This window comes from Geotrypetes seraphini, chromosome 1, assembly GCF_902459505.1.
Source record: "Geotrypetes seraphini chromosome 1, aGeoSer1.1, whole genome shotgun sequence".
Lineage (NCBI taxonomy): Eukaryota > Metazoa > Chordata > Amphibia > Gymnophiona > Dermophiidae > Geotrypetes > Geotrypetes seraphini.
In genome coordinates this window covers 525532402-525551788 of record NC_047084.1, presented here as the reverse complement: position 1 = coordinate 525551788, position 19387 = coordinate 525532402, and the positions used below count along the sequence as shown (strand labels likewise).

General features: G+C 43.5%; 1 protein-coding gene across 1 annotated transcript in view; it reads right to left on the bottom strand.

The window, feature by feature from the left end:
* CEP120 (centrosomal protein 120) overlaps positions 1-19387 on the bottom strand; it is a 247075-nt gene that overhangs the window by 75116 nt on the left and 152572 nt on the right. Inside the window, exons 12-13 of the mRNA XM_033929005.1 lie at positions 14103-14199; positions 8680-8832 (exon numbers count right to left, since the gene is read on the bottom strand). Of these exons, the coding sequence (XP_033784896.1) occupies positions 8680-8832; positions 14103-14199 (250 nt within the window). The remainder of the gene's footprint in view (positions 1-8679; positions 8833-14102; positions 14200-19387) is intronic.

Here is a 19387-nt window from a genome sequence, read left to right as displayed (position 1 = left end):
CAGGTCGGATCGTGAGAGGAGCCGCGTAGGCATCTTTAAACTTAAAAAAAAATCCAGCAAAGAACTAAGGGAGCCGTTTTATCTCCATGCTGCTACAAAGGAACAGGTGAGGGGGAGGGAAATGCTGATGCTGATGCACAGGGAGCAGGCAGGCATGGCAGGCAAGCAGGGGAAGAGGGAAAGGGGCTGCTTTGGGGGTAGGGGTGTGCTGGGGGCACATAGCAGTCATGGGCAGGGGATCACAGAACAGGCAGGCATGGCTCAACAAGGGGAGAGGGAAAGGGGGCTACTTTGGGGAGAGGGGTTTCCTGGGCCAGACAGCAATCATAGGGGGGAAACAGAAAGGGGCCACGGAGCAGGCAGGCATGGCACAAAAGGGGGCAGGGGCATTGGGAAACGGGGCTGCTTTGGGGGGAAGGGTGTTCTGGGGGCACACACCAATCATGCCGGGGAAGAGAAGGGGGCCACAGAGAGATAGGCAGGCATGGCGCAAGACAGAGACACAGACAGAAAGAATGACAGACAGACAGATAGCATCCAAGCACAGAGAGAGAAAGGAAAAAAAAACCAGTCGTCTACTCTAGCACCTGTTGCACAGGGGGAGAACGAAAGAGATGCTGATGGACAGGGGGTTGAAGAAAAGGAACGGAGGACTAATGTTGGACAGGGGGAGAAGGAAAGAGGTGCTGCTGGACAGGGGGGAGGTAAAACAAAGGGAGAAGGGCTGCTGCTGAATAAGGAGAGCAGTGAAGGGGTGGTAGTGGACACAGGGGAGGTAAAAGGAAGGGAAAATGGACAGGGGGAGCAGGCAAGGGGTGGTGATGGACAGCCAAGGAAAAAGAAAGGCAGAAAGAAAAAAAGCAGCTAAGGAGAGAGAGAGAAAGAAATAAAGACAGACACACACACATATGTTCTAGCACCCGTTAATGTAACGGGCTTAAAGACTAGTTTATTTATAACCCGCTTAAAACCAAAATTGCCATGATAATATCACACTTTATTTGTTCTCAAAAAGTCTCAAAAAGTTACACACTGCCCACACCTCCAGGAGACCAATATGAAGCTGAGTCTCCTGAGTAGACCAAATGTCTCTGAATGTGAAGCCTTAACTACATGAGCACCACATCCCAGGCTAGGTACTTCTGTGGTCAATATTTACTGGTGAAGATCGGTCTGAGGAAAGAGATGTTACTAGTGGTATGCCTCAAGGTTCTGTTTTTGGGCCTGTTCTTTTTAACATTTTTATAAACGATATTGCTGAAGGATTGTCGGGTAAGATTTGCCTCTTTGCGGACGATACCAAAATCTGCAATAGAGTAGACACGCCGGATGGTGTGAATAACATGAAGAAAGACCTGGCGAAGCTTGAAGAATGGTCTGGAATTTGGTTACTAAGGTGCGTTAGCGTTTTTAGCGCACGCAAAAAACACGTGCTGAACTAAAAATACTAACGCAAGCTCTATGGAGGCGTTAGCATTTAGCGTGCATGGCATTGTAGCATGCACTAAAACCGCTAGCGCACCTTAGTAAAAGGAGCCCTAAAATGTAATGCTAAGAAATGCAAGGTCATGCATTTGGGCTGCGAAAACCCGAGGGAACGGTACAGTTTAGGGCAGGGGTACCCAAAAGGTCAATTGCGATCGACCAGTAGATTGCAAAGGCAACGCAAGTTGATCGCGGAGCCAAGGATGGGCTCCGTGATCGACTCACGTTGCCTTTGCGTTCTGTTATCACTGCTTCCCCACCAGGCCAAGTGCATACAAGCGCCGGGCCCACAGCCTTTCCCCCCCAAAAAAAAAAATCAATTCTGAGAGGGAAGGCTGTGGGCCTGGCACTTGTACGCGCCTGGCCTGGCATCGGGGAAGCAGGGAGAAATCGGCGGCGGTGGCTTGAGGGGGGGCAGGGAGACAGAAAGATAGACAGAAAGAAAGGGGGCAGGGAGAGAGAGACAAAGAAAGAAAGGGGGGCAGGGAGGAGGGAAATTTTGGGTTGGACAGTATTGCCTTATATTGAAGAGTACCACCAGTATGACTGTTTATGTTTTGGGTTTGGGATTTGGCTATCTGGTGTATTTGCCATTGTGAAAATTCAATAAAACTTGTTAAAAGAAAAATTTAAAAAAGAAAGAAAGGGGGCAGAGAAAGAAAGAAAGACAGAAAGAAAGGGGGCAGTAAACAAATAAGTCAATGTTCCCAAAAAGTTTCCTTAATACAGAATTCTTTAAATCTAAAATAAAAACCACAGAGTTAGAGAAAGGTGTCCACAAACAATTGTGTTTTTAACAATTTCTTGAAAGATATACGATCTTTGCATAATCTCATTATACCTGGAATTGAATTCCAGAGATTCTTACTGGCAATTGAGAAAATAGATATTCTAGATTTTACATAGCAAATCCCATTTCTTTTAAACTGATGAGCAACATTCCAGTACTTTATGGTAGACTCATTGCATTGCCACAGTGTGTTTTGTTTTTGTTCACTGTTGATAATTAATAGAGAAATTGAACTAAAAAAAAAAAAGGAAGGAATTGAAGAAGACTTACAGATGGTACAAGCTCTCTCAGTGCCTGAGTGGCATGTAGCTGAAACATTTGTCCCAGCTCCTCCCTGAGCATGGCCCAGTACCAATTACTGAGAGCAGCAGGCATTGGCAAAGGCTAAGGAAGTGAATTAGAGACAGCCTGAGAAAGAAACTGTACCAAACTCGAAGCAAGAACCTGTCTACTCTGAGATCAGTGCTCCAGCACCTTCACTAAAGAGCTGATCAGTCCTTGGGCTACTATCAGCTGCTGATGTTGAAGGAGGTGAGGACCTATTAGATGTTTGATGCCAGTGCACTCTCAGTGGTAGAAGAAATCTGAGCAGCCATCAAGGCCAATGCTTCTGGTACCAAAGTCTATGGATTGGCCTTTGAGGAGCCAAAATTTTAAAACAGAAAAAACAAGAGTTAAGCTCATGATTAGGACCAAGGCACCCAATGTATCAAGTGTGCAAGTCCATTGCAGAGATCATCTGACTGTATTGGGTGCACCTTTAGAAGCTACTGGGGATCTTCTTGGATATCAAGAAAAGAATTGCAACTGAATTAAAATTCCTCAAGCTTGAGCATCATAAAGAGGCAAAGCTCAAATTGAGGTCAGTATTCAGGCCTAAAAAGACTTAACAGTTGCACAGAAAAAAAACAACAACCACCCTTGAAGAGCAGAATACCAAATAAAATAAAGGGGAAGGTACTGAAAATGAAAACAATGAAGAAAATAAGATGAATGGAGGAAAACCCCACAAGGGACAGCAATGAAGGAGCAATTACCTGCTAATTTTCTTTCTGTTAGCCTGTAGATCGATATAGTTAAATCTTCACAACTGGGTTAAATCTCACTGTGACCAGCAGGTGGAGACTGAGACCAAAACTTGGTTGTAGTATATTAGCTGAGGCTCCCTTTACATCCCAGTCTGCTGAATAGCCAAGCAGAACCTAGGAAAATACGAACTGAGAACAGTAAAAACACTCCGAACAGGAGGTTAAAAACAACAAACACATGGTAACAACTGTTGGAACATGTATAGAACTAAAATCCTGCAGTGAAAAAGTCCCCACAGCTCACCAGCTAAGCCAGCTGAGCCATAGCTGCTGTTCTTATATCTCCCCAGCCTAGAAAAATACTAGAACCCGCAGAAAAATCAAAATCTGCTTACGAGCAAAACCGGCAATCACCACATAAAGACAGAAGGGGTGGGGAACTAACAGAAAGAAAATTAGCAGGTAAGAACCTAATTTTTCCTTCTGTGTCGCCTGATAAATCAGTATAGTTAAATCTTCACAGATGGGTACCAAAGTACCCATCAAGGGTGGGACCCCCGAAGAGAAAACACCAGAACACGTTCATCGAATACCGCATCCCGATTTGTGTGAACATCTACATGTGTTGTGCTGTGCGTGGAGTGGTCTCTTTTTGTGCTTCCCTGCCTGCCATCTTAGAGTTCTTGCAGGATGGCCTGGACATGGGCCTGGCTTGGTCTTCCCTCTGGGTTCTACATGGTAGCGTCAGACAAAGGAATGCAGAGAAGACCAAACAGCAGCCTTACAAATATTCACTGGAGGCACTAGAGAAGACTCAGCCCAAGAAGCTGCCTGCCCTTAGTGGAATGAGTCTTGAGAAATTCAGGAACAGGCTTTATCTGAAGAAGATAAGCGGAAGCAATAGTCTCCTTAATCCAGCGCGCAATGGTAGCCTTGAAAGCGCCATCCCCCTTACAAGGACCCGATAGAAGAACAAAGAGATGATCTGATTTCCTAATCTCCTGGATCCTCTGCACATAAGAGCGAAGGACCCAACTAACATCCAACTTGCACAATGGTTTCTGCTCAGAAGATCCCTCCCAACACTGACTGATTGACATGAAAAGGAGAAACTCCCTGTGGAAGAAAAAGGAAGGAACAGACCACAACACAACCCACTCCCTAGAGAACTCCAGGAAGGGAGACCTACAAGAAAAAGCCTGCAGCTCAGAAGCATGTAGCAGAGGTGATAGCCACCAAGAAGACTGCTCTAAGGATAAGGTATTTTGTTGAGCAGGCACAAAAAGGCTCAAAAGGGGTGCACCAGCATGGACAAGACCAGATTAAGATCCCAAGATGGAACAGATGGTCACATGGGAGGCTTGAGCAATTTGGCCACCTGCCAGAAGTGAACAACATCAGGAATGGCAGTTAAACGCTTACCTCATAACACCTCATGAAAGGCTGACAAGGGTGCAAGCTGAACCCAGAGGGAAGACCAAGCTAGGCCCGTGTCCAGGTCATCCTGCAAGAACTTCCCTGCAAGGCAGGGAAGCACAAAAAGAGACCACTCCACGCACAGCACAACACAACACACCAAACCCGCACATAAACCCGAGAAGTGGAAAGTCTCTGAGACACCAAGAGGGTTGAAATCACTTTATCTGAATACCCCTTCTTACCTAGGCAGTTCCTTTCAAGAGCCAAGCCGTAAGACAAAAAGGACCCAGAACGAACATTGGAATGGGGCCCTGAGACAGCAGGTCGGTCAAGAGAGGCAGAGGAAGAGGCTCCACCAACAGATGCCTCACCAGATCTGCATACCACGGACGCCTGGGCCAATTCGGGGCCACCAGAATCACCAGGCCTGGGTGTCGAACAATGCGGAGAAGAACTCTGCCCACTAATGGCCATGGAGGGAACACATACAATAGACCCTCTGTTGGCCATGGTTGAACCACAGCTTCCAGCCCCTTGGCCTGACCATCTCTATAACGACTGAAGAAGTGGGGTGGTTCTGGCATTGACGCTCATGGCCACCAAATCCATGAGAGGCTGACCTCAAGACTGCACTATTAGCTGAAAGGCTGCGTGGCTTAGACACACACTCTGGGATCTAGGGCATAATGACTCAGAAAGTCCGCATGCACAATGTCTACGCCTGCAATGTGGGAGGCAAAGATGTCCTGAAGATGAGACTCTGCCCAGATCATGAGCAGAGCTGCCTCCTGCACCACCAAAGTGCTCTTGGTGCCCCCCTGATGATTAACATAGGCACCGCCGTAGCATTTTCCGAAAGAACCCCAACTGACTTGCTCATCAGAAAGGAACGGAAGGCTAACAGCGCTAGATGGATGGCTCTGGTCTCTAGAACACTGATTGACCAAGATGCCTACACTGTGCCCTAAGCTGAGTGACCTAGACACTGTGCTCCCAAACCGAGGAGACTGGCATCCGTGAGCAGCACCGGCCACTGTGGCTGATCCAGACACACCCCCTTGCACTACATGGGAGAAAAATGATCTAGCAATGAATGGGTGAACTCCAGAGTGTAACCATCCCGAATCATCTCCAGTACCCACTGATCGGACATGATCTCTGTTCACATTGGATAAAAATCGCGCAGACGGTCGCCTACCGGAATTAAATCAGGCGCAGGCAAGGAGTCACTGGGCACTACGGGCTGCAGGGGAACTGGCCGGGGGGGGGGGGGGCCACCAGTACCCCGATGGGCCCTTTGAAAGGACTGCATGCGCTGGAAATACCGGCTTATGGAAAGCCCAGGGGTCTGAAAAGAAGAGACCCCTCGCCCAGGGTGAAGACAGCGCAAATCACGCCCACAAGCAGTACCACCTCATGCCAACAGCCTAGCTATATCTTTAGGCAAACGAGGCACTTTAGAATCTGTTAAGGTCAGAACCAACTTGTCCAGATCCTCACCATACAAGAAAGACCCCCTAAAAGGGAATGTCGTCAGCTTAGTTTGGATGCCACATTCGCTGACCATGCTCGAAGCCACAAGGTATGGCGTGCTGCCACTCCAAAAGTCATAGACTTGGCAGAAGTTCACAAAAGGACATATATGGCATCTGAGAGATAAGTACCCCTATTTCAATTTTGGCAACTTCCTGCTCTACTAAGTCCCAATTATCAGACTCATGGTCAAGGACATGCTTGACCCAACGAAAACACGCCCGAGCAACCAGCCTGCAACACATCACCGCCTGGACCGCCAGAGCTGTCACATCATAACTCTGTTTGAGGAGAGACTCCAACGTACATTCCTGAGGGTCCCTCGAGGCAGAACCGCCCTCCACAGGCACGGCATGCTGCATCAAGATGGCCTAGACCACTGCGTCCACCTTAGGTGACTTCAGATAATCCCGATCCCCTGCCGGAATGGGTTATAGGGACATGTAAAGCGAAAGGGCGCCACTGGCACCTGCCACTTTGCGAACATAATATCCTGATGCATAGGGACAGAGCGGGAAACAGGGCGGATCCCCTAAGCAAGGGTTCCACCACACGCAGGGGCTCTGACACGATGTCCTTGGACCAGAACACAAGAGGAGACCATCAAAAGCATCTCACGGCGCTTGTCCCACCGAAAAATGCACCCCACGGATGCGTCGACGCTTGCAGGAGCAGGAGAAAGTCGCCGCTAGTGGGAAAAATGTATTCCTCAGAGGATCCTGGAGAGCTCCCCCAAGGGGTCCAGGTCCTGAGAACCAAAAGACTGCTCCTTCCAAACCAAAAGTGTCCCAAGAGACCCACGGGCGTTGGGATGAGAGAGGAACAGAGGGGAACAACACTGTCACTGAAAGGAGCCGATCCATAGAGGATGTTGAGGGCAAAAAATACCCCCAAGACCCCTGGGTTGGAAGCAGGACCTCTAGCCGCAGCAATAAAGCCAAACATGTAAAATAAGGGGGGAAAACCCCTAGCGGTCCCATGAGGCTAAACAACAATGGAGGTGCTTCCCGCCAAAAATGGAGCTGAACCGTCCCAAAAAAATAAGCTCCATAGACCTGAAGTGGCTAAGAGGCCTAAACTGCCCCAGCCACTAAAGCAGGCAAGCCAGCACCAGCTGTCAAGCGAGTCTCCAGCCGCTTTGTGGTAAGGGAATACTTTCTGCCTGACCATCGGTGGCTGGGGAACCTCCCGTGTGCCTGGCGTGAGGCACTCGTGAAAGGGATTCCTGGCCGCCGGCACCTAGGTCGACGAGGATTCCCCTTCGCAGTGGCCTGCCTTGCTTGAACAGGCTGGCCACGAGTGCAAAAGTGCTCATTGCTCCAGACGCGACCTAGTTAGAGAAAAAGTACTGGTTAGCAGAAAAAGACAGTAAAATACAGTAAATTTAAAGGGAAAGAGCCCTTTAGTCCGGCAGAGCCTCAGGATTTTTTTTTTCCCTTTTCAGAACAGACTCCATGGCTTTCAAAGCTGGAAGACTGATCAACCAGGGGTCAGGCTGCCAGCTGAGGCACCTCTACAAAAATGCAGGGAGGTGGAGAAAGTGGGGGGAGGAACCCAGCACGAGACCCGCCAAGTTTAATACCTCTGAGGTCAGACCCATCCAAGCTCCGTCCGGCACTAAAAGGGGAACCAGGAGTCCTAAAACATTTCAACAGGCCTAACAGAGGGAGCCAGATTTTACCTACCTCTACCTGCTGGAAACTGAGATTGGAAAGAATGGGATGGCAGAGGGAGCCTCAGCTAATATACTACAACCAAGTTTTGGTCTCAGTCTCCACCTGCTGGTCACAGTGAAATATATCCCATCTGTGAAGATTTAACTATATTAGTCTATCAGGCGACACAGAAATAGTTTGTTTAAAAGCACTGGAGAGAGAGACCATGAAAATGTGATTTCTCCGCTATGTGGGGAAAAAAACAGAATTGAGTAACCTGCACTAGTGTGTCGGGCAGGAAAGCACTCATGCATGCAACGTGGGATGCTGTATCTGCACCAGGCTCCATCGGATGATGTCATCCAAATGAGAAAATATTGATCTGCTTGTCCTCGGAGAAACTCATGCTTCCTTGATAGACTAAATGGAATCATGTATGGGTGATTGAAATGAACTTACCTATGGTTCCTTAGATCACTATGTACTGAACCTATATCTTGCTAACACTTGTGCAATTAAACTGGCCTTGAAAACAGTTTTGTAGTATGCACTTTATTTTAATTCAAGAGAACTCTTCCCTATGGCCACCCTCATCCCATTTGTTCCCCTTACACTACTACAATATCATTTGCATCCTTTATTTCTCAATATCATACTTATATTAATGTCAAAGACCTTTAGGTAAACCATTCCCTTGCAAGAAGATATGAACACTTAAGATATCTTAACCATGTCTGCCACTTTGCTAATAAGAGAAACTTTAGGGCACCTGATTCTCAAAAAGGTCTTCTTGTACTTCTTTCCACATTTCCAACTCAAGTGCTGCTTTGTATTCAAGAGTTTCTCGTGGTTGTGGTTGAGTTTCCTTAACTTGAGACGCTTGAGGTAAAGGATGAATTCTTTTCTGACCAGCATCCAAACTCTAAATTTGAAAATCAAATATTAAAATTCCAAACCACACTTTATAATACAAAGTTTTGTAAGAATAGTGACAGAATTTTTAGATGCTGGAACAGGAGGAGCTATGGATGCCATGGCACCCCCAAATTTTCCTACTCTTTCTTTCTCTCCTTGAGAGGTTTCCTTCCTTACCTCACTCTGTGGCAATGACACAATTGGAAGAACTGCAGAAGCAACACAATTAGCATCATGAACATCAATACCAACTAACTTTCATCCATTGTGGGGAGTTGAGAGGTAGGGAAAGAGAGCAGTGTTCTCTCCAGGACCTTCTGAATACATATATCACTTCTAGCTGATTTTATTGACCATCCAGCTAATATAACAGAAGAATCTTCATAATTTTGAAAAAATATGGGGACCATTGACTAGTTACTCTAATGATCAGATATCTTAGCACATGGGTAGTCTATATTTGGGTTGGGATGGGGAATATCATATGGAAATAGGAATATTGATAAAAAGGGGGGTATTTATTTTATCTTACAAGAATATTTGATTGAAAATACAAGTGATATGTGAAAATTGTTTGTTTGTTTTTTGTAATTCTTTATTCATTTTTAAAACTTTCAAGTGTACAACAATCATAATAAACACAATTAATCAGAGCACTTGCATATCTTATCATTATAATCTAAACATACAAATGTAACCCTCTCCCAAAGCACTTCATTCATAATAAGAAACCTATATTTGTATCCCTCCCCCTCCCAATACTATATGGTGTATACTTATAGAAAAATGGCATTTAATCATGACAAAAAGACGTTAATGGCTCCCAAATTTTAATAAAATTATTATAATTTCCATTTTGTATTATGTATAATTCACTTGATGTAAGAATCAAAAATGAATAAAGATTTATAAAAAAAAACCCAGAAGATTCTGTAAAGGTTTTTTTAAAATTCTTTATTCATTTTTTTATGTTACAAGTGTAGCAATTAAACTCATATGAATTTAAAGATACACACTTGATTAACTCTCATATAAGCATAAAGTTTAACATTTCATTACAAATTAATATTCTATAATATTTTAAATATTATGTAAGAAATCTAAAATTTAAATCATACTAATTGAATACAATAATCCCCCATCCCTCCCTCCCTATCCAATAATACATAAAATCATCCTTACTATGAAAACTAGTCAAATACTCATGTATTATATAGTAAATTTTAGAAAGTCTGGGGACCATTAACAGATTTTTGTAATGAATGATTAACTTTTCCCATGATAAGATATTTGATTAGGGGGGAAAAGGGATGGGTTTTACTTGTTGTTATTATGTAAAGGTTAACAGTAGTACTCACTCACCTAGCTACTCCTTCATGCCACCCAATTAGAAAAATACTAGTGTTTAAGCCCGTTACATTAACGGGTGCTAGAATATATGCCTGTCTGTCTTTCTTTATTTATGTCTCTCTCCCTGCTCCTGTCTCTTTCTTCCTTTCTTTCTGTCTCTCTCCCTGGCACCCTTTGTCTGTATTTCTTTCTTTCTTTCTGTCTCTCTCCCCCCCCCAACTTTCCTTTGAAGCAGCAGCAGCGGTATTTCCCTTCCCTTCCAGGTCCCTGTGAAGTAGTAGCAGCATTTTCCCCCACCCCCCATTCCCTTCTCCCCCTCCCACACTTTCCTTTGCAGAAGCAGCAGTGATATTTCCCTTCCCCTCCAGATCCCTATGAAGTAGTAGCAGCATTTTCCCCCACCCACCCCCATTCCCTTCTCCCCCCACCCCCCATTCCCTTCTCTCTCCCCCCCCCCACTTTCCTTTGCAGAAGTAGCAGCAGTATTTCCCTTCCCCTCCAGGTCCCTGCTGAAGCAGTAGCAGCATTTTCCCCCACCCCCCATTCCCTTCTCTTACCGTGAGCTGTCCTGCTCTGTTCGGCCCCTCCCCTTCCCTTCCCACGGGCTGGCCTGCTGCGGCTGAAGGTTTTTTTTCAAGTTTCAAAGTACCGGCGGCTCCTCTCACGATCCCCGTGGTGGCTGATCCTCCTGTAAAGAGCAGTCTGTGATGGTGGCCGGCTTTAGCGAACCTCGCAGGCCGCTCTCCAACTCGGTAGCACGTTCCCTCTGACGCGATCCTGTGCGTCAGAGGAAATGTGCTATCGAGGTTGGAGAGTGGAGGGGTATTTTCAATCAAATATTCTTGTAAGATAAAATAAATACCCCCCTTTTTATCAATATTCCTATTTCCATATGATATTCCCCATCCCAACCCAAATATAGACTACCCATGTGCTAAGATATCTGATCATTAGAGTAACTAGTCAATGGTCCCCATATTTTACAGGAGGATTCTGGGAAACAGAGAGATGTTGAATGCTATGAGGGGGGGTGACTATGGGATGGTAGGTAAGGGAAAGCGAGATGCTAGGTTGGGGCAGACCAGAGCTGGAGATGGAGCAGAGCTTGAATCCCTCCCCCAAACAAAAAAGCATGCCACTGTTCCTAAGAGGACTGATTCAATGACAGGAGACAGTGCTGTAGATTGCTCTATGGAAAAGCCATATTTACAGTAATTCCTGAGTTTGGCCCCTTGAGCTAGCTGAAGTCAGGGATAATGCAGACAAAACATTATGGGATGGTGGGAAATGCAGACAAAGATGAGGGAAGGTGGAAAAACAAAGTCTAAACCAAGGTCTCTGCAAATGAAGGCTCATGATACTTTAGTGCTGTTAGGGATAATTCAGGTTCAGCTGAAAGGCCAAAGTGGCAAGAATGCACATGAGCATGTAAGAGTAAGGCAGTTAATATTTTAAATAAATTACAAGCTGTAGGCCAAAACAAAGTTGCTTACCTGAAAATGGGGTTTTCTACAGACAGAAAGCTCAATCAGGCACTTAACTGAATTACATCATCACACTGTGCCAAGATGGAAAAGTTCTTCCAGTATTAGGAACTTAATGAATATGTGTAGCCCTTCCCACCTGTAGTGGTCTCCTCACTCTCTCATTTTGCTTCAAACTAGAAAATGACACGGTGGCTGTTACCTGCGGCTAGCCATGGGTAGCCGCAGGTAACCCGCCGAAATGGGGAGAGAAAAAATGGTGGTCACCGCAAGGACGGGGACAAAGCCATTCACTGCCCCGTGGAGCAGTGAATGGTCTTGTCTCCGCAGTGAAAGGAACATGCGCGGTCCAGTAGCCCTGTTGAAGGTTGAACATGAGTCTGTGGCCGAGATCCTTTTGTTGGATCAGTATGGCGAGCTACCATTTTAGAGGTACAGATTCAACTGGTCAAGAAAGCATACCTAGCAGTCAAAATTATTTCTTGACTAATTGGACTGAGATATGACCATCAGCATTGGATAAGTGGAGAGTAAAAATAGAGCAATTACCAACTGTATCTGATAGCATACAGGGAAAAATGCTATTCTTAGATATATGATATCCTTTTCTGATTATTTTAACCCCTAAAAGATGTAGTGAAATCTTAATAAGGTACAATTATGACCAGTAATTGTGACATGGGAGAGGATACTGAACTTTGATTTTCTATTTAAAAATTAATATATACTGCAAAATTACCTTAATTTCATGACTGTGTGAATGTGTTAAGGATGACTGTGCTTTAGGTCTGTAAGTTTAAAATAAGACTCCCACTGCTTTGGAAGATCTCTAGTGCTGGACTCAGAGCCACTCTGCATGAAAGTAGAGCCACTATTCAAGGCAGGTTTACTGTAATGCGCAGTAAGTCACTCTGCTCAGACAATTTATTCTCTCTTCATGTGCAAGTAGGATTCTTTTCTCTGCCTCCTCATTGTGAAGCTGTGCAATAGCATGTATGAGCAGTTCACGTTCTGGATTTGTGGAGCCAATAGCAGCCCACCAAGTCAGGTACAGAACTCCAAAAGAAAAAGCTTTACTCAGTAATGGGAACATTAAAATGCCTAGCCTACCTTTGCAGACTTTCTACAATGTTTAAATCATACATGAACCTTCTTTATAGTGTGGTCCTGCACATTTCCCTCTAGGCCTGACCTTTTCATCTTTCTCCTCTTGATTCCACCCTCTAGATCAGTTTCCCCAGCTATGCTCTTTTAAGTTGGGTTGGTCTGTTATCTTTTAAAAGAGGAACATTGATCTTTCCAATTATACCTCTCAATAAGCTGATCAAGATGATATGTTTGAGCTTGTGGAGACATTCTTTAATGGTGCTTACACAGCCTGGTTATGTTGAGTGCCAGGAGTAATTAGATACCTGGGTGTGTGTTGAAGTTCTACAGTACCGAGGGCAGAGACAAAACACTGAGGGCCTGATTCTCAAAATGCTTATTCCGATTGCAGGTGGTAGTAGGCATTCTACCACCGTCTGGCCAATCGGGACACACTTTTTTTTTAGTGTCTGAAGCAGGATGCCTACATTGTAGGCCTCAGTAACGCATTTATGGAGACGCATACACATGCTTAAGCACACCCAAGGCATGGCCTGGGCATGGTTTTATGCTTAAGTGGCCTTGGGCAGGCTTAAGCATAAGTACGCATCTTTGTAGATGTGAGACAGACACCTTGAATGTAGGCCTGCAAAATGCTGGTCCACATTTAAGACGGCTGTCCGAGAGTGTAGACACGATTCTGAATAGGACGATGTGTGATTGACACATGATTGGTGTCCTATACAGAATCAGGCTCTGACTGTATGCAACACCTTTCTAAAGGAAAATACCATATATACTCGAATATAAACTAAGGTTTTGGGGCCAAAAATGGGGTCTCAGTTTATAATAGGGTCATCATCCCCCCCTGCCCCGACTTGTTGCAAGCTTCCACTGGGCCTGCCATATGGCCTGGTAAGGTGGGCCAAGTCAAGAGGGATCCTGTCCTGGCCAACAATGCTAATTTATTTTTTACCTCCCTCCCGCCTCCCCCATGTACCTCTTTGAATAGTGGTCCAGCGGTATACCAGACATGAGTGAGCTATCCTCGCTCCTGCCGGGCTGAGCCGCTCGCTGAATGGCTGTCCTGAGTCCGAGAAAAAAAGAGATGAGTAGAAATTCCTTGCTAAAAGGAAAGCTTTGTTTTAACAGTTTTTTGGCAAAGCAGAAAAAAAAGACTGAGGAGGCTGATATACATAGGAAGGACTGTGCATGTTTAAAACATTATACTTAATTCTGAGCTCAGCGATATTCCATCCTGGCTCAGTATGATGTCACCTACTTGTATGTTTATGTAATACTACTTGTCAAAAGAAAAAACATAAGCACAAAAATTACCCTTTATAAACATACTTACCTGAGATGATTCCGACACAACAACTTCCTGCACCTTCACAAGACCATAATCTTCCAAAGTTATCACATAAGAAAGTTCTGCTATTCGGTTACTTGATCTAAAAAAGAAGATTTTTTCAAATTTCAGGCCTTTGGTATAAATTTTGTGTAAAAGGAAGATTAGGTACTTACCTTGATAATCTTCTTTCTAGTAAATAGGCACATCATTCTTGAACACATAGGTTGTTTAACTCTGATCATGAGATCTGGTATAGAGCCTCATTTACATTTTTCTGCACCACTTCCCATCACTTTGGGCTGTCTTCTAGTTTCTCAGTTTGTGTCAAAGCAAATGGTCAGCCTTAGAGAAGAAATATGGCAAGAGGGAGGGGTATGGGGACTCTTCTGAAAAACAAGTCTGCTCTGCTCATATTACGCTCTTTCACCCAATTTAATAAGAACAACCTTTTTTTGCTCCAGGCTACAATTTGTTTTTTGGCAGATTTAACCTTCTTTTTTCCATTCAATGATAATGACAGAAATTGAATTTTGAAAAAATAAACTTAATGAGTGAAAGAAAAATTGATATAATATAAATGTACAGAGTTTTTTTCAGACCAGTGATGATACGGGTAAGCTTAGGGTTCTGTGTAGTCCCGGCTGCCCGTGTATGAGGTCTGTTTTCTCCGCTTTTTTTGTATTCACTATTATTTTTCTGTCTTTTTTATATATTTTTGTTGGTATGGCATGAATGCTAAAATTAATATACAGTACGTTTTCTTTTTGAGTCTGTGCTTGATATATATGACTGTACCCTTGTATTATTGGTCTGCTCATATTACAACATTTATCATGAAACAAACATGAATCCTGTATAACATAACGAGGTGGAAAGAACAAGCCACCTTCCTGGGTGAAGTCTGCATTAACAGTGTTGGAGTTCTGAAAGATACTACCTGTACTCTTCAAAGAAGAAGTGTACTCCCCTATCCCCGACTTTGATGGATAGGGGACAGAAACAAGATATCCAGTAATACTGACATGTCTGAAACAGCAAGCAGGCTAATGAACATCTGACAGAGCAGGTCTCAAGAATGATGTGCCTATTTGCTAGAAAGAAGATAATTAAGTTAAGTACCTAATCTTCCCTTCTAGTACAATAGGCATGTGTACATACATACCTACTGTAGTGCAGGCTATGGTCTTGTCAAGGCTTGACTATTGCAATGCCCTATACTTAGGAATGACTAAGACAAGGTATAGGGCATTGCAAATAGTGCAAAATTCAGCTGCCAGATTGATTGCAGGAGCACCAAAATATGCACACATCACACCTTGGCTTCAGAAATTGCACTGGTTGCTAGTAGCATTTAGAGCGCAGTACAAGGCTGCAATGATTTGTCATCAATTTTTGTATGGTACAATCATTTTAAGAGTAAGATGATTACTTAGCCTAAAAGATTGCTACATTCTGAAAATTCTGCTTTGTTAAAGGCTAATGTTAATCCAAAATATGTCGAAACTTGTGCAATGACCTTCTGTCATGCTGGAGTGACATTATGGAATTCACTGGTAGGGCAGTTGAGAAAATGCGCTGATAAGAGGAACTTTTAGGAAGCTGCTCAAAACACAATTGTTTGTCAATGCTTTTTTATTTGTCCTGTTTAAGGAATTACTATGCATTTAAATTTTAGATAATTTATTCCTTTCTTGTGATGTTTTAACTATTATGTATGTGCATATTTGTAAACTGCCTAGGAATTAGATGGTATAGAAACTTTTAAAATAAAAATACATACATACAGTCATGTTAAAAAATTAGGACACCCCTTGAAATATTCCAGTTTTTTCTTTTTTTTTATTTCTTTATTCATTTTATAACTTACATCAAGTGTACAGTAAATATCAAACAATTATAGTACAACATCACTTGAAAATCTACAATATCATACAACAAGAAGATTTAACCCCCACCCCCCTCCCAAATTCATAAACAACTAAAATATACCACATGAAAATAATATCTTATGTCATTCATAAATATATTAGTGGAAAACCAAGAATCCCCCTCCCCAACCCAAATCCACATGAGTATTAAAATTGGGAAAAGTGTAAATTATTCATTATAATACTTTAATAATGGTCTCCACACATCCTTAAATTTATTATAGTAACCTTTTTGAACTGCCAACGCTCTTTCCAGTTTTTTCTTAAGAAATGTTCACATATCGATATCAAATATTTTTTTTATCTCTGAAAAAGAAAGTGATGTAATTGGAGGTGAACAACAAAAATTTTCCTTGATTTACACATGAAACAAAAGATATCAACAAAAATGTGTATTCTAACTGAGGAATAAATTAGGACACCCTAATACAGTGTGTTGCAAACTTTCCAGCTGGCGGCACACTAAACGTAGTACCCCGGCTGGAAGGCATCCAGAAGTGCGTGGTCCACTCATGCGCGGAGGCCCATCTGGCAACTTCTGTGGAAGGATCCGGGAGGAGGGGAGGTACGGTGAGAGGAGGAGAGACGCCTGCGAGGAAGAGAGTCATCCGCGCTGGCTGACTGCCTACAGGATGTGCCTTTTGCTGCGAGACACATCCTGAAGGCAGTCAGCCAGCACGGATGACTCTCTTCTTCGCTAGTGTGTCACGGCACACCTGGAATCTCAGGAGGTACACAGTTTGCGATACACTGCCCTAATACTAGTGTTACCCTCTTTGGCTGAAATAACTGGTGAGATGATTCTTGTATCTATCTACCATTCTCTGACATCGGTCTGATTCTCAATGCAGAATTCTTTCAGCTGTGAGATGTTTGAGGGGTTTCTTGCATGTACAGCTGGTTTCAAATCATCCCACAGTATCTCAATGGGATTAAGATCAGAACTTTGACTCAGCCACTCCAGGACTCTCCATTTCTTAGTTTTCAGCCAGTCCTTGATGGATTTACTGGTCATTGTCTTGTTGCAGGGTCCAGTTCTGCTTCAGCTTTAATTTTCTTGCAGATGGTCTCACAAAGCATCCTCTGATGCTCTGGTAGAATTCTTTTTTTTTTTAACTTTATTTAGTTTTTAATGCCAACAAAAGGTGCAATACAATTTATATACAAATAATGATAATCAACCAAGCACTTATAATCAATCAGTATCTATACAAAAGATAAAAAAATTCCCTCCCCATCCATCATTGCCATCAGGAATAATACCAAAACAAAAGGTATACCCCCCTCTCCCACCGCCCCTGGATGTGTGGGTGAAAAACAACAGAAAATAAAGATAAAGGACAACTATAGCAAATCTACAAAAGACATCAATGGATCACAAACTAATTTGAATATCTTATTATGCCCCAGCATGTCAGCATTCATTTTCTCATATTTATAAGTTAAACATAAGCTCGCCCACCAAAAAGGAAAACTAAGGTGATCCCAATTCTTCCAATTGCGAGTAATCATTTGCATGGCTATCCCAGTCATAAGGAAAAGCCGGCATTTATAGCGGTCCATGGGGGGCTTAATATGCAATAACGTTCCGCATATAACTACCTCATACGTCAATGGAATTGATGCCTCCAGTATGGTATTAATCTGTCCCCATATTGGCTTCCAAAAGTTAAGTATCAAAGGACAATAGAACAGTAGAATTCTTGGTGGATTCTATGATGGTGAGCTAGCCAGGTCCTGCTGCAGCAAAGCATCCCCAAACCATGACACTTCCACCTTCATGCTTCACAGTTGGTATAAGGTTCTTTTCCTGGAATGCTGTATGCCAAACATGTCCTCTTTTCTGGTGTCCAAATAATTCAATTTTAGACTCATCTGTCCATAGAACACTATTCCAGAAGTCCTAGTGTTTGTCTACGTTCTCTCTGGCAAACTTCAGTCTGGCCTTGACATTTGTCTTAGAGAGCAAAGGTTTCCTCCTTGCACACCTCCTATGCAAGTTAAATTTGTGCAGTCTCTTTCTTATTGTAGAGGCATGCACTTTCACATTAACAGTATCAAGAGCCTACTGTAGGCCCATGATGACATTTTAGGGTTTCTGAAGACTTCTTTTAGCATCTTGCGGTATGCTCTAGGGTCAACTTGCTTGGAAGGCCAGACCTGGGCATGTTGGCAGTTGTTTGGAAATTCCTCCACTTGTACACTTCTTTCCAGACTGTGGAATGGCTAATGTCAAATTCTTTCAAGATCTTTTTAAATCCCTTACGGTGATTTACAGTAAGCTGATACAATCTTCTTTTTGAAGACCTCAGACAGCTCTGGTGTTCACTCTCACCGCAGCAGTCATGAGAACACCAAACTAAAAGTCTGAGGTTTAAGTAGGGCAAACCTCCTTCAAAACGCTGAGTAATGATGTTCTAATCATGTGCACCTGAAAGGATGCTACACTCCTGGTGGAATATGTCTTAAGATACCAGAAGTCGCTTTCCACTTTCGATATAAGCTGAAGAAATGGCCATGCAAATACATATAGAAATTGTTTGATGCCGGTCGGCTTGCACCCGTCAACACAGATAGATGATTCAACAGTCAAATCTCATTCATTGCTTCCAGATAATGATGCAACACTCTGTGAACATCCAGCAATTTCAGAATCCCAAGGGCATGAAGGCAGGCAACCATACTTCTTGGTTGATGTGAAAACTTGATACTACTTTCAGCAAGAAAGAGGGAACTGTATGCAGTGATATCCCAGTCTGTAAAACTCTTTGAGAAAAGCTTCCCAGCAAGATAAAGTCTGCAGGTCGGACACCTGCTGTGCTGATATGCTGCTAAAAACACCGTCTTAACTGTCAGGTCCATCACTAACACCTTTTCCAAAGGCTCATAAGGAGCTCTAGAGAGCGACTGCAGGATGAGATTAAGATTCCATGTTGGAAAAGGCTGACATATTGGAAAATGCAGATGTAATGCTCTCTTTAAAAATCAGGACACATCTGAATGAGAGGCCAATGGCCTTCTATTAGTCTGAGGTCTGAAGTATGAAAGACACACGATCTGTACTTTGAGGGAGCTGACCATCAGGACTTTTTCAAGACCCTCTTGAAGGAATGCTAGAACCAAAGAAATCAGAGCCGTGACAGGGTCCTCACTCTTTAGTACATATTAGCCCTGGAAGCACTTCCAGGCCTTCGCATAGGCTGCCAAAGTTGTCTGCTTATTGGACCTTAGGAGAGTAGAAATATTGGTTATTTAACCATTTATGAATAGCTTTTCCGTGCTAAGGTTGCATGCTCAAGAGCCATGCCGTAAGACCAAAGCGCTCCAGCAACACCAGGATGATTGGGCCCTGTGAGAGTA